At 44.3% G+C, this 12496-nt stretch overlaps 1 protein-coding gene across 5 annotated transcripts in view; it reads right to left on the reverse strand.

Moving 5' to 3' along the window:
- Positions 1–12496, reverse strand: part of SH3TC2 (SH3 domain and tetratricopeptide repeats 2) — a 114489-nt gene that overhangs the window by 63766 nt on the left and 38227 nt on the right. For all 5 annotated transcript variants that reach the window (XM_040406420.1, XM_040406413.1, XM_040406406.1 and 2 more), the window contains one exon: positions 6814–6919. In XM_040406420.1, the coding sequence (XP_040262354.1) occupies positions 6814–6919 (106 nt within the window). The remainder of the gene's footprint in view (positions 1–6813; positions 6920–12496) is intronic.

Consider the following 12496-nt stretch of genomic DNA (forward strand, 5'->3'; position numbering starts at 1 on the left):
TTTTGGGAGTCTGATCCCCTCTGCAATGCATTACAATACATCTGTATTGTAATGCAATGCCTGTTAGTAAATTACACAGAGTAATACACTAACAGGTTGCCTAGGAGACCCAGCCTGAGGCTGGATCTCCTATGCACCTGTAGAAGGCAGGTCCCCATGCCGTGCAAGGCATTGGGCAGCCTCTGCATGGCATTGGGCTGCCTTGTCACACATCCTGGACCCGATGCGCTCCTTCACCCGCCGCAAACCACTTCTATGTCGCGGTCAGCGCTGACCGTGGCACAGAAGGGGTTAATCCGCTGGCATCGCTGTAAATAGCGGTCGGCATATACAGCAGGGGCCCGGCTACCAGGGACTGCCGGACCCCTGCAGCTGATCGGGTGGGCGCAGCTCCTGCACCCGCCCAATCAGCCCGCCGTGCATGTATGGCAAAATGCGTTCTGACACAGCATCCCCCGCCGTATATGCATGGCATTTTGTGTTAAGGGGTTAAAATTGTAGAATATTTTTCGTGGGACAACCCCTTTAATAATATCTGTTAATATATATATCTGTAAATTCTACATAGAATCAGTTCCTGTAATTTTACTGTTGATGCAGGAGCAGTAATCAGCATCACAGAAGCTTTCAATTTTGGATTGCATGAAAGGGGTTGTCTCACTTCAGTAAGTGGCAAAGGAGGCAATATGGACAATCACAATACATTAGTAAGTGTCTTGTATTAACTTTCTCTACATGATAAATGGCACTTACTGAAGTGAGACCACCACTTTAAGTAGTGTTGTTCAAGCACCAAAGTGCTCGGTTGCTCGAGTAGATCCCCTCGGAAGTCAATGGGAGAACCCAAGGATTAAACCACGCACCCCCTGCTCTGAAGAGGGGAGGGTGTCTGGTTCACATGAAAAGGTCAGCAATTGATGGAAACACCACTGAAATGGTTCAGGAATGGCATGGGGAGGATGTCTGGATGCATCTTGGACTCCCAGGTCACTGCTGGGAACAATGTTGTCCGAGTAGTACGCCACTTTTACAGACTGACAATAATACGCACACAACCGAAGATAAAATCGATTTTAAAAGAAAATTGTTAGGAAACAATCTTTCCTGTATATTTACTTCTATATAAAGTACAAGTGCTGCCAAAAATTACAAGGAAGAGAGACTCCGATACAACCTGTATATTACATAAAGGAGGGCCTCATTCACATTGTGCTACAATTGTTCAGGTAGTGGGACTCCTACACTCATAAAGCCTATGCAAGTGAAAGGGCTCCAAAAATTACAAGGACCTGGCACTCCAATACACCCTTTATTACAATTAAAGAAGGGGGTCATACACACCCTTGAAAAATTATGATTAATGGCCTGCTGGTTACCCTCAAAAACATTAGGAGCAAAGGCCTGCTGGTGACCCTCTAAAACATTAGGGGCAATGGCCTACTGCTGATCTGACCATCTAAAACATTAGGGGTAAATGTCTCCTGCTGATCTGACCATGAAAAAAATTATGGGCGAGTGCCTGCTGCTGATCTGACCATGGAAAAAATTATGGTTGAGGGCCTCCGCAAGGGGGTGCTCCGGGGGACCGTTGACTTTTTGGCAACTGTGTCTCATCATTATCATCCACCTCGTGAAACAATAATTGCCATTCCCCACCGTCATCTTCTTGTGACTGTGGATGCTCAAGAGTTTGGGCATCGGTGCACACGATCTCCTCATGTCCCTCTTCAAGCGGGTTTGGCGAGAGGGCCAAATCAAGGAATGGTGATAAAAAGAGCTCCTCGGAATATGCAAGTGTGGGATCACTTGTTTGCCAAAACTCTCCATGGTGGGAGGAAGAAGGATCAGGGCGAGGATTCTGTTGACCAGACTCTTGGCTACTGAGACTGGACTTTGTGGAAGACAGGGAGATGCTCAACCGACTGGAAGCATTATCTGCTGCAATCCAACCGACCACCTGGTCGCACTGGTCTGACTTTGAGAGTGGTGTCCTGCTCCGCCCTGCAAACTGGGACATGAAGCTAGGTATCGTGGATGAGTGTGTTTCTTGTGTTCTGGCATCAGGCACAGTTTCAACGAGCCCAGGGCCACGGCCTCTGCGTGCACCATCAGCAGCACGGCCACTTCCCCGTCCCTTACTCCTCGCCTTCTGCATATTAAATGGTATATATGCTTGCAAGTATGTCACACATACACTAGCGCAGGTTTTGTAAGTGTATGCGCAAATAAATTAAACTGAATGTCACTGATATTTAGGATGTGAAAACGTTATACAGGAGATGTAGCGCAGGTAATGTCGCTGTAACTAGTGGCTAATAAAAAATTACAGGGAATGTCACAGCTATTTGGGATGTGCAAACGTTATACAGCAGATGTAGTGCAGGTAATGCCGCTGCCACCAGCAGCGAAAAAATTCGACTGAATGTCACTATTTAGGATGCGCAAAAGTTATACAGGAGATGTAGCGCAGGTAATGTAACTGTCCGCAGCAGACACCGTCTATGAAAAAAGTACACTGGATGTCACAGATATTTTTAGTATGCGTACACGTTATACAGGAGATGTAGCGCAGATAATGTCGCTGTCTACAGCATCTACGGAAAAAGTACACTGGATGTCACAGATATTTTTAGGATGCGCAAACGTTATACAGGAAATGTAGCGCAGGTAATGTCACTATCCTCAGCGGACACTGTCTATGGAAAAAGTACACTGAATGTCAGATATTTTTAGTATGCGCACACATTACACAGGAGACGCAGCGCAGATAATGTCACTGTCTGCAGCAGCCAAACAATTGCAAGCTATTTAGACATGGTTGCGCTAAAAATATATATTGCTGCCAGATACAACAATAGTCCTTAAAAGGACTTTTGGGTCTCTAACACCAACCCTGCCTAGCAAAAAAAATAAATATTCAATTTACCAACACTATCTGTTCCTACAGCACAGCTCTCCCTGACTAATACTGGCCGAACCACGTGTCATCGGGTGCTTTAAAGCACCCAATGACGCGTTCCTGACAGCCAATCACTAATGCCAGTAACCAACATGGCTACGGCATTACAGTGGGTGGCAGTACTTACCTGCACGTTTAATTGGCTGTGTAGCAGTCAAAAAAATGCGCGGGAAGGAGACTCGAGCGTGCTCGATCAACACTACCTTTAAAGGGACTCTGTCACCACTTTCTAACCCCCCCTTTTAAAACTATTGTTCTCTCCATGGCGCCCTTGTGATTACAAAGGTGTTGTTATAACATAAATTCGCCGTCTCATTTTGATAAAAATACCTTTTATCTAACCTGTCAATCTTGTGGATAAGGTGCCCAGGGCGTTTCTGAAGGTCTGAAGCTGCCGCCCGCCGCCGCCGCCGTTGGTGCCCAGCTCCTCCCCTGATCCTTTCAGCGCCGCCTGAATGTAAAGAAATCCGCCTCCGGCTCTCGCTCAGGGCCCCCTCCTCCTTTTCAAAGATCCCGCGCGTGCGCATAGCGAGAGCCGGAGGCGGATTTCTTTACATTCAGGCGGCGCTGAAAGGATCAGGGGAGGAGCTAGGCACCAACGGCGGCGGCGGCGGGCGGCAGCTTCAGACCTTCAGAAACGCCCTGGGCACCTTATCCACAAGATTGACAGGTTAGATAAAAGGTATTTTTATCAAAACGAGACGGCGAATTTATGTTATAACAACACCTTTGTAATCACAAGGGCGCCATGGAGAGAACAATAGTTTTAAAAGGGGGGGTTAGAAAGTGGTGACAGAGTCCCTTTAAGGTCTGCACGCACCCCTGAGCTAAACATTGATTGCCCCCTACCTTTTCTATTTGGAAAAAAGAAAAAATTTACTAGCTCAGAGGATTAAAATAGGACACTGATAAATTACCATAAATATGATTTTTTTTAGCATCATAAAAAAAAATGGTGTGATCATAATAACCGTTTGTTAATAAGTATGTATCATAAGGTGCACAAATAAGAGCACCAGGCATAGACTAAACAATGCTACCATATAGTACACAAATAAAACCACCATGTAGAGCTGAAATAACAATACCACACCGTGCAAAAATAATACCACCACCAGTGATGGTCAGTTCGCAGTGTTCGCCAGCAAACACATGCGGGCTGCCATCTTTAGTAAGGTAGACTCACCCGTCCGGCGAACTGCCTGCTCCTGGTGACCGCATTTGATTTCAGACCGGCTCCTGGCACAGGCACAGGTAAGGGCTTACCTGTGCATCGCCGGACGGGTGAGTCTACCTTACTAAAGATGGCAGTCCGCATGTGTTCGCTGGCGAACATTGCGAGCTGACCATCACTGACCACCACACAGTACATTAAAAATTCTTGCAGTGTAGAAATAAAACCTCTAGTCAATGTATAAATAAACATCATTCAGTATATAAATAAAACCACCATACAGTATGTAAATGAAACCTCTATTCAGGATGTCTAAAGGGGTAGTGGCACTCTCTGCATCATTTCCTGCATGTTGTCTTGCTTGTAGAGGCCACACAGTATATTTGCAACTGCTCCATTCCATCAAGTGAATGTGACGAGCAGTTCTAATTACACTGCGTGGCTGCTGCAAGTGACACAGCACACAGGTTATTTTGAAGCAGAAGCAGCACTTTTCATATTCTAGCGAGGGTCGTACCGACAGCTAGAACATCTTAGGCAAACATACCAAAGCAAGCAGAGACAAAAGACATGACAGTGAGCAAAACTGAATTCTTTATTAACAAGATTAAGAAGTGTCAGAAAACTGAATATGCCTGGACCCCATGCAGAACAACACATGGCGGTCATAGACAGAGCTTTCACAGACAGATGTCCTCAATCCGGAGAACCAAGAACCCTCTCACCGAACGCAGATCATACAAGACAGGAACAGAAGCAGTAAGCACTGCCAGGATATCATAGACCTAGGCACTGGTAAACAGATAAAACAGATGTCCTCCCTCCGGAGGACCCAGGAGCCTTCTCACCAAAGGCAAAGACGTGGACAGACAAGCAGATGCCTGGACCCCATACAGAACGACACATGGCGGTACCAAACAGAGCTGCACAAACAGGCAGATGTCTGGACCCCAAGCAGGACAACACGTCGGCCACAGACAAGACCTGGAACAGAAAAGCAGATGTCTGGACCCCATGCAGGATGACACATGGTGGTCACAAACCAGACACAGAACCAGATGTCTTGACAGTATGACTTACTAGGTGGCCACACAGACAGGGCAGGTGGAATAACCCTAGGTCAGGTGCATAGCTCGTGCACCCAGCAAAGCTGGAGACAGACTGACCCCCAAGCCCACAGCAAATAGGAATATAAAGCACCTAGTGACCACACCCAGACAAAGACAGTAACACCACAAAAAACAGGACCCAGGGAAGGGAAAGAAAGGAAGAGACAGAACACACACAGGTTGCCGCCACTACACGTCTCCCCTGGCAACCAGCCTACATGGAATCCATCATAGCCAGTATGCCAGAGCACAAACGTGAGCAAGAAGGCAACCCGTGTCACAGAAAACCACACTGTGACAGCACTTGCAGATGCGTCATCACCCCTTCAAACAGGTGATCGTTGGGAGGGCCAGGACTCAATCCCTTTGACCCCCCCTTCACTGATCTGATTTGATGACCTATCCAGAGGATAGGACATCAATATTTTTCTACTGTGCGACCTTTTTAACACCATACAAACTGACTTTTTGCCATTAAAGGCTAAGTACACCATTGCATTTTTTTAATTATTGCATCGTCCAAATTTTGAGCTAAAAATCATGTTTTCTATTGATCTTTATTAAAAATTCTGAGCCCTTTTCTCTGTACAGGGCTGAGTTTCTCCAGTACCAAGATCTGATTTTTTTTCTCTGCTCCATCAAGCAGCTGAGCTGACGGCTCCTTATCTCTTATCTCTGACCTTATAAACACTCTTTATAGCTCAATTCTTATCTTACAGATAAGAATGTGGCTTAAGTGTTTATAACCCTTTATGACAGAACAGAATATTTTTAATTAAGACCAATTGAAAAAAAGATTTTTAGCCCAAAATGAGTAAAATGCAATCATAAAAAAATTGCCCCTGAAGGTGTTGTGATAAGTGTGATAAGGAGGACAGTGCGGAAAGAGGTGTATATCCCACTCCGATACCTCAGCTGGGTGGGATAGCTAAAATACCGGAGGTAATAGTCTCAGCAGCATGTAGGTTGCTGAGACAAGGTTCTTGTTGGTGTAGTCTGGGCTGGATTTTAGTTGGATTGGCAGAAAGGATTGGAAGTGGGATCTGCCAATCCACACCCTTCCAGCACGGGTGTTCCCTTGGACCAGAGAGGATTCCAGGTGAGATCTGCGATAATCAGACTGGGATAAAGATCCTCCTAGGGTGTCAGTTAGTGGGGAATGTACAGACAGAGGCCTGGTGAAGCTCTGTCAGTGTGGCTTCATCAGGGCAAGGCTGAGTGACCAGAACGTGTTGAAGGGTCACAGCCCAAAAGCTGCTGGACTGTATACCTGGAGAAAGCCGCATTTATGTTCCATGTGGGAACAGCGCTCTGTATAGGCGAGTCAGGGATCATGTTATATTTTAAGGTAGAGCCTAGACGGGATGGTATTCATTTTGTATCGTTTTTGCTGGTATCAAAATAAATGCACTGTTTGGACATTCAACACTGTTGTCAGCGAGAATATTGTGACTGAGACCCCGGAGATAGAGCTAATCCCTCACAGTGTACATAGCCTTTAAAATATACTGTAGTTTGTCAAAACATTGCCTAGTCATTTTATTCTATGTTTATTGCAAATGTTACATTACCAAGTGAGAGATAAGTAGTAAATTTCCAGATTTCCTCTATAGTCTTGAAGGTGACAACAAAGACATCATTCTGTGCTTGAATAGACACTAGCCGGGCGGACAGTTCCTAAAGTAAGGGGGGAAAAAATCAAAAAAAAGTTTATAAAAATGAAAACTCTACTGAAAAGAAGTGATCTTCTCAGTGTAAGGCTACATGCACACAACCGTATGTGTTTTGTGGTCTGCAAATTGCGGATCCGCAAAAAAAAACAGATGACATTCCGTATGGCATCCGTTTTTTTTGCGGATCCATTGTAATAATGCCTATCCTTGTCCGCAAGCTAGAAAAAAATAGGACATGCACTATTTTTGTTTGCGGGGCAACGGAACGGACATACTGATGCTGTCCGCGTTTTTTGCGGACCCATTGAAATGAATGGGTCCGCATCCTATCCGCATACAAAACGGAACGGACACAGAAACAAACAACGTTCGTGTGCATGTAGCCTATTTCTAAGTAATTGTAAATATCAGTGACGGTCATTTTTTTTTATACATGCTTGAACATTGATCCATTTGGACAAAACATATTGTGAATAAATTGGACACTCGAGATTAAATACTATCTATGACGGCGATATTACAATGAACGTGTTTGTATCCTTGCGTTGCTTCGTTTTAGGAGAATTCACCTGCTGTCTCAGCAGTTTCCGGGTTGACAGTGCTCTTTAAATGTCTGTTTCTTCTCTGTTAATACTTCCTAATTAGAGAACAATACTTGCAGGCTATGGACAATTAAACGGGCTGTCTGGTTTGGAAAACCTTTCCTCTAATACCCTATTAAAACAGTTAAAATTAATAAAGGGGTTTCCCTCAAGTGTAATCTGTATCAATTAGCCACAGCAGGGAGTAGCTTCAAAGACTGCCTCTCTGGAGTACTTGGTACGTACAGCATACATAGTACGCACACAACCCACTGATGTCAATGGACACCAAGAAATGCTTAATGAGGACCTGATATGTCTGTTGTAGTAACCATATGCATTTCCCATGTAAAAATAATTCTGGAGCATCTTTACTTATGACTCTACGCTGTAAAGTTCTAAATGAATTACTAGCAGTTTGCAATGAAGGTCCAGATGGGAGAGTATCTGATCAGTGCTGCCAGTGTCACTGTGCAGGGACACACCACTAATGAGTAACACACATCTTGACCTTCATTATACTTTATTCAGAACTTCTAGCATGAATAATAAGGGCTCCTCGTGTCCACACAGTCGTCAAGGCATCTCCCCATCGCGTGGATCAAAACATCCGGCGATGGGGGGGGGGAGCAGCCAAAAGTAGGGCGCGACGGGAACAAGCCTCCCTGGAGTCACCCCCACTCATCCCTGTTTTGATCTGTGCGACAGGGATCAGGAGCAACGCAGATGCCATATGGGGGGATGCTGCATTTTGGGGGGCATTATAGGGGTTGGAAGTAAGAAACATAAGAACAATTTACTAACCATAACTATCTATAGCGAGTGGTGACATCTATCTATGCAGTGGCATACATAGAAAAGTAAGGGCCCCATAGCATGGATCACACCAGGCCCCCACACAGGACAAATGATTTCCACCTTAACCCCTTGCAATGACCCTTGGGCCATTTTTTCCACTGTCTCGTTTGCTAAAAGTTGTTCCTTTAGAGGGTAGAGTCCTGACCAAGTTTTCACCTCCAGTAGAAGAGGAGATTATCACAACTACGACTGGACCCCCTCTTGCCCTGGGCCCCATAACAGTCGCATGGTCTGCCGCTATGGTAGTTACGCCGCTGTATCTATCTATCTATCTATCTATTATTGTCACTACCAGAGCTTTGGGACGTTCTCACAGCTCTGTTTCTCCACCCCTGTGATGATGTCACTACTAGAGCTGGGAGGAGTTCTCACTGCTCTGTTTACTTTTGGTTTCCTTCCTCCCAGCTGTTCCTCATGCGTTTGATTTCCCTCTCTTTATATCACCCCTCCTCCTATTGTAGGGCGTGGATTATAGTTCTCATTTCAGTTGTAGCTCTTGCTTTAGTATCGTCACTTGTAGCTATCAGTTCACTGGATCTGTGTTCTGCTGCAGCAAGCACTCCGGATATTGCCAGCTGTCCTTGGATCCGTCTTCTCTGCGGCTGCAACACCTTCAGCTAAGTGTACAGACATTGTTGTGTACCTGATTATTTTCTGACTGGATCTGAGGTGGCCACGATTCCCTCAATATATTGAGTAGGGTACCGGTGGCCGTGCCCCTTCCACTATTGTAGGGGTTACAGTGGTCATCAGTCTTAGGTACGTGGGCATGCCTCGTTCCGCCATTTGGATCCGGGCATGTGCTTAGCAGCATAGGGAGAGCTTTGAGGGTCTGACAGGGGTCACCCTTTATCCTCCCTAGTTTGGGTCCGGTCACTAGCTCTTTTACTGTGTATACTATTGTTGCTCACATACAGCCGTGACATTTATATATTATCTATTTATTTATCTATATATATATATATATAATATATTTATATATTAGATATTACTATAGATAGATAACTAGATATCTATTTCATATCTATCTATCAAAATATCTATCTATCTATCTATCGTTAGATGAAGTAAGAACATTATGGCCACTTTCCCCTTAGCACACAGCCTCTCTTATGAATGGTAAACTATAGGTCAACAATGGCTGCCTTGGTTAGGAGTACAGCTCCAGGCCTCCTTACATGAACCCTGCTTAGCAGTGCCTCTGTGGACTCTGGCCAATGTTATTTGGCGAGATACCCAGATGCTTTGACCTTTATGTGACACAGCATGAAAGGTCTGTAGTGAAGCCCAGCTCTGGTGTGTGCAGAGAGGCGGCTGGGAGGGACGGACACTCCTGTACGGTCTGTTGTTTCACTTCATCATGTAAAGAGACTATTACTTCTGGAATCTTTGTTACAGTAACATGAAATCATTTTCCATTTCATAAACATACCTAGATGATTATATATACTAATAAGTTTGTAGGTTCTATACAAATTTACATTTACAGACCATGCTACAGCTAAGGGGTCTATGGTAAAAGTGGGCATGGTGCTCACTCGACACATAGGAACAGCACTCTCATGCAGTCACCTATGGGGGGAGCTCAGTGCATAGACATTTTATGGCATTATTGAGTTCAATGCATATGAATTCACATGCACTGGGCTCCTCCTAGTGGTGGCCACAGGTAGTCTATTTTATCATGTGAAGAGAGGCAGATGTGGGAGATGAATCAATATATTTATGGCAGTTATAGGGAGTCTGTCAGAAGTTTTGACCATGGTAAATTGCAGACAACTAAAAGGTAGGGGCTGGGGAGAGCAGTATAAATATAACTTTTGTGTGTGGGGGGGTTCATTAGGAGTAGAGAGAATATGATGTTATATTCTGCTCCTGCAAGTACCCAGGGAGGAACTTCACTGTGGAGGGCTCTCTGCATTGATCTGCGTCACACCCCTCACCTCTGCTCGGAGTGGAAAATGCACTGATCTCCTGGTTGGATGATACAGCTGTCACACAGAGCATAGAGGGGCGGCTCAATGCAGACAGCATTTCACAGGGAAGCTTTAGGAACTTGCAAGAGCCAAATCTGGCCGAATAAAACTTCATATTCTTACTACTCCTGATGAGAAAAGCTACAAAAGGTATGTTTGTACTACCCTCCCCAGCCCCTACCTAGTGTTGTCAGCATATTGGTCAGAACTCCCCTTAACTGGAGAAAATACTTTAGAAAATGTGGTGTTCATCTAAATGCCATATATATGAAATACTTGCTCTATTTTTCTACATAACTTGGATAAAGTTGTCAAGCTTTCCTTTTAAGTCAAAATATCCTCCACCTTTCTGCATAGTAAAGTGTCATAAAAAGGCAGTTTATTAAGCTGTTACTTGTATACAAATGAGAGATCTTACAAAAGTATGGCGAACATTAATAAAAAATGTTCTAGAGCCGGGTGATTGGTTAGCATTGGGGGCCTTGCAGCTCTAGGGGCCTGAGTTCAAATCCGACCAAGGACAACATCTGCATGGAGTTTGTATGTTCTCCCCGTGTTTGTGTGGGTTTCTTCGGGTACTTCGGTTTCCTCCCACAGTCAATAGACATACTGATAGGGACCTTAGATTGTGAGCCCCATTGGGGACAGCAAGCAATGATAATGTCTGTAAAGCGCTGTGGAATATGTCAGCGCTATATAAATGAGTAAAATACATAAAAGGATTGCAAGTATGTCAACATGGTATATAATGTTATATAGGTGAGTTGGTTGAAGCAAAGCCCTGAGACACATCAGAAAATAGCACAGCTTGGGGCCCCCTAACCTTAGGCACATGCACTACAGGGTAAAACTGGCGGTAACAGTTTTATGCAGGGGCTATAGCTGGTTCATATACTCACTATGCATATTAGCCCTTATAGATGCAAATCGCAGATCTGCAAAATATGGATACGGTCTGTGTTGCATCTGTATTTTTTGCAGACACATTGCCTTTAATGGGTCCATGGTCCGCATTTTGAGGACAAGTATAGGTCATATTCTATCTTTTTGCGGAAAGAACATATGGATGGGGAAAGCACATGGATCATCCATGCTCTTTCCACATCCATATGCCCGTTCAGTAAAAAGATAGCATATGTCCGCAAACATTGAAAACAATGGATCTGCGAATAAAATGCTGATGGCACACAGACTGCATCAATATTTTGTGTATCCATGGTTTGTGGTCTGTGAACAGGTACAGACAGTTGTGTGCCCGAGGCCTTACATAAGGACTTCAGCTCATTTTCTTATAAGTGTATTGTTACACGTGCCTTACTATTTGGTTCAGTCTATACTACAAAGCATCTGGTACCAATTCTTCTACTTTCTTTACTTATTCAGTCACAGACTGGCTGAACAACCTAAACTCTCTGATCTTCAGGCATCCAGATGTCTGACATATCAAGAGGGTCGCCAATGCGTCATGTTAAAATAGCGACATTTTCTTTTGCCATCGTGGAACCCTAAGGCCTAGTTCACACAATCGTTTTTTTTGCGAGTGTACAGGCTTTTTTTTGTGTTCCGTATACGGTCCGTATACGGAACCATTCATTTCAATGGTTCCGCATTAAAAACGGAATGTACTCCGTATGCATTCCGTTTCCGTACTTCAGTTTTTCCGTTCCGGTGAAAGATAGAACATGTCCTATTATTGCCCGCAAATCACGTTCCGTGGCTCCATTCAAGTCAATGGGTCCGCAAAAAAAATGGAACACATACGGAAATGCATCCGTATGTCTTCCGTATCCGTTCCGTTTTTGCGGAACCATCTATTGAAAATGCTATGCCCAGCCCAATTTTTTCTAAATGACTGTATACTGTATATGCCATACTGAAAAACGGAACGGAAACGGAAACACAACGGAACTCAAAAACAGACCGCAAAAAACTATAAAAGCCATACGTTCGTGTGAACTAGGCCTAACGTAGAGGTGATGCAATAGCATGCAGTTTTTTCTGGATTTGTTTTATCCCATGCAGATTTTATTTTAATCTGAATCTCCAACATGTCATCTCTTTACTTACAATGTGATTGTCTCAGTTGGATTGACCAACACAACCCCCTAAATCATGGTGTTTTCTCAGAGCAGTACATCCTGCGTTTTTTGTGGCGTGAAAACATGA

This window comes from Bufo bufo, chromosome 1 (genome assembly GCF_905171765.1).
Source record: "Bufo bufo chromosome 1, aBufBuf1.1, whole genome shotgun sequence".
In the NCBI taxonomy this organism is placed as follows: Eukaryota; Metazoa; Chordata; class Amphibia; order Anura; family Bufonidae; genus Bufo; species Bufo bufo.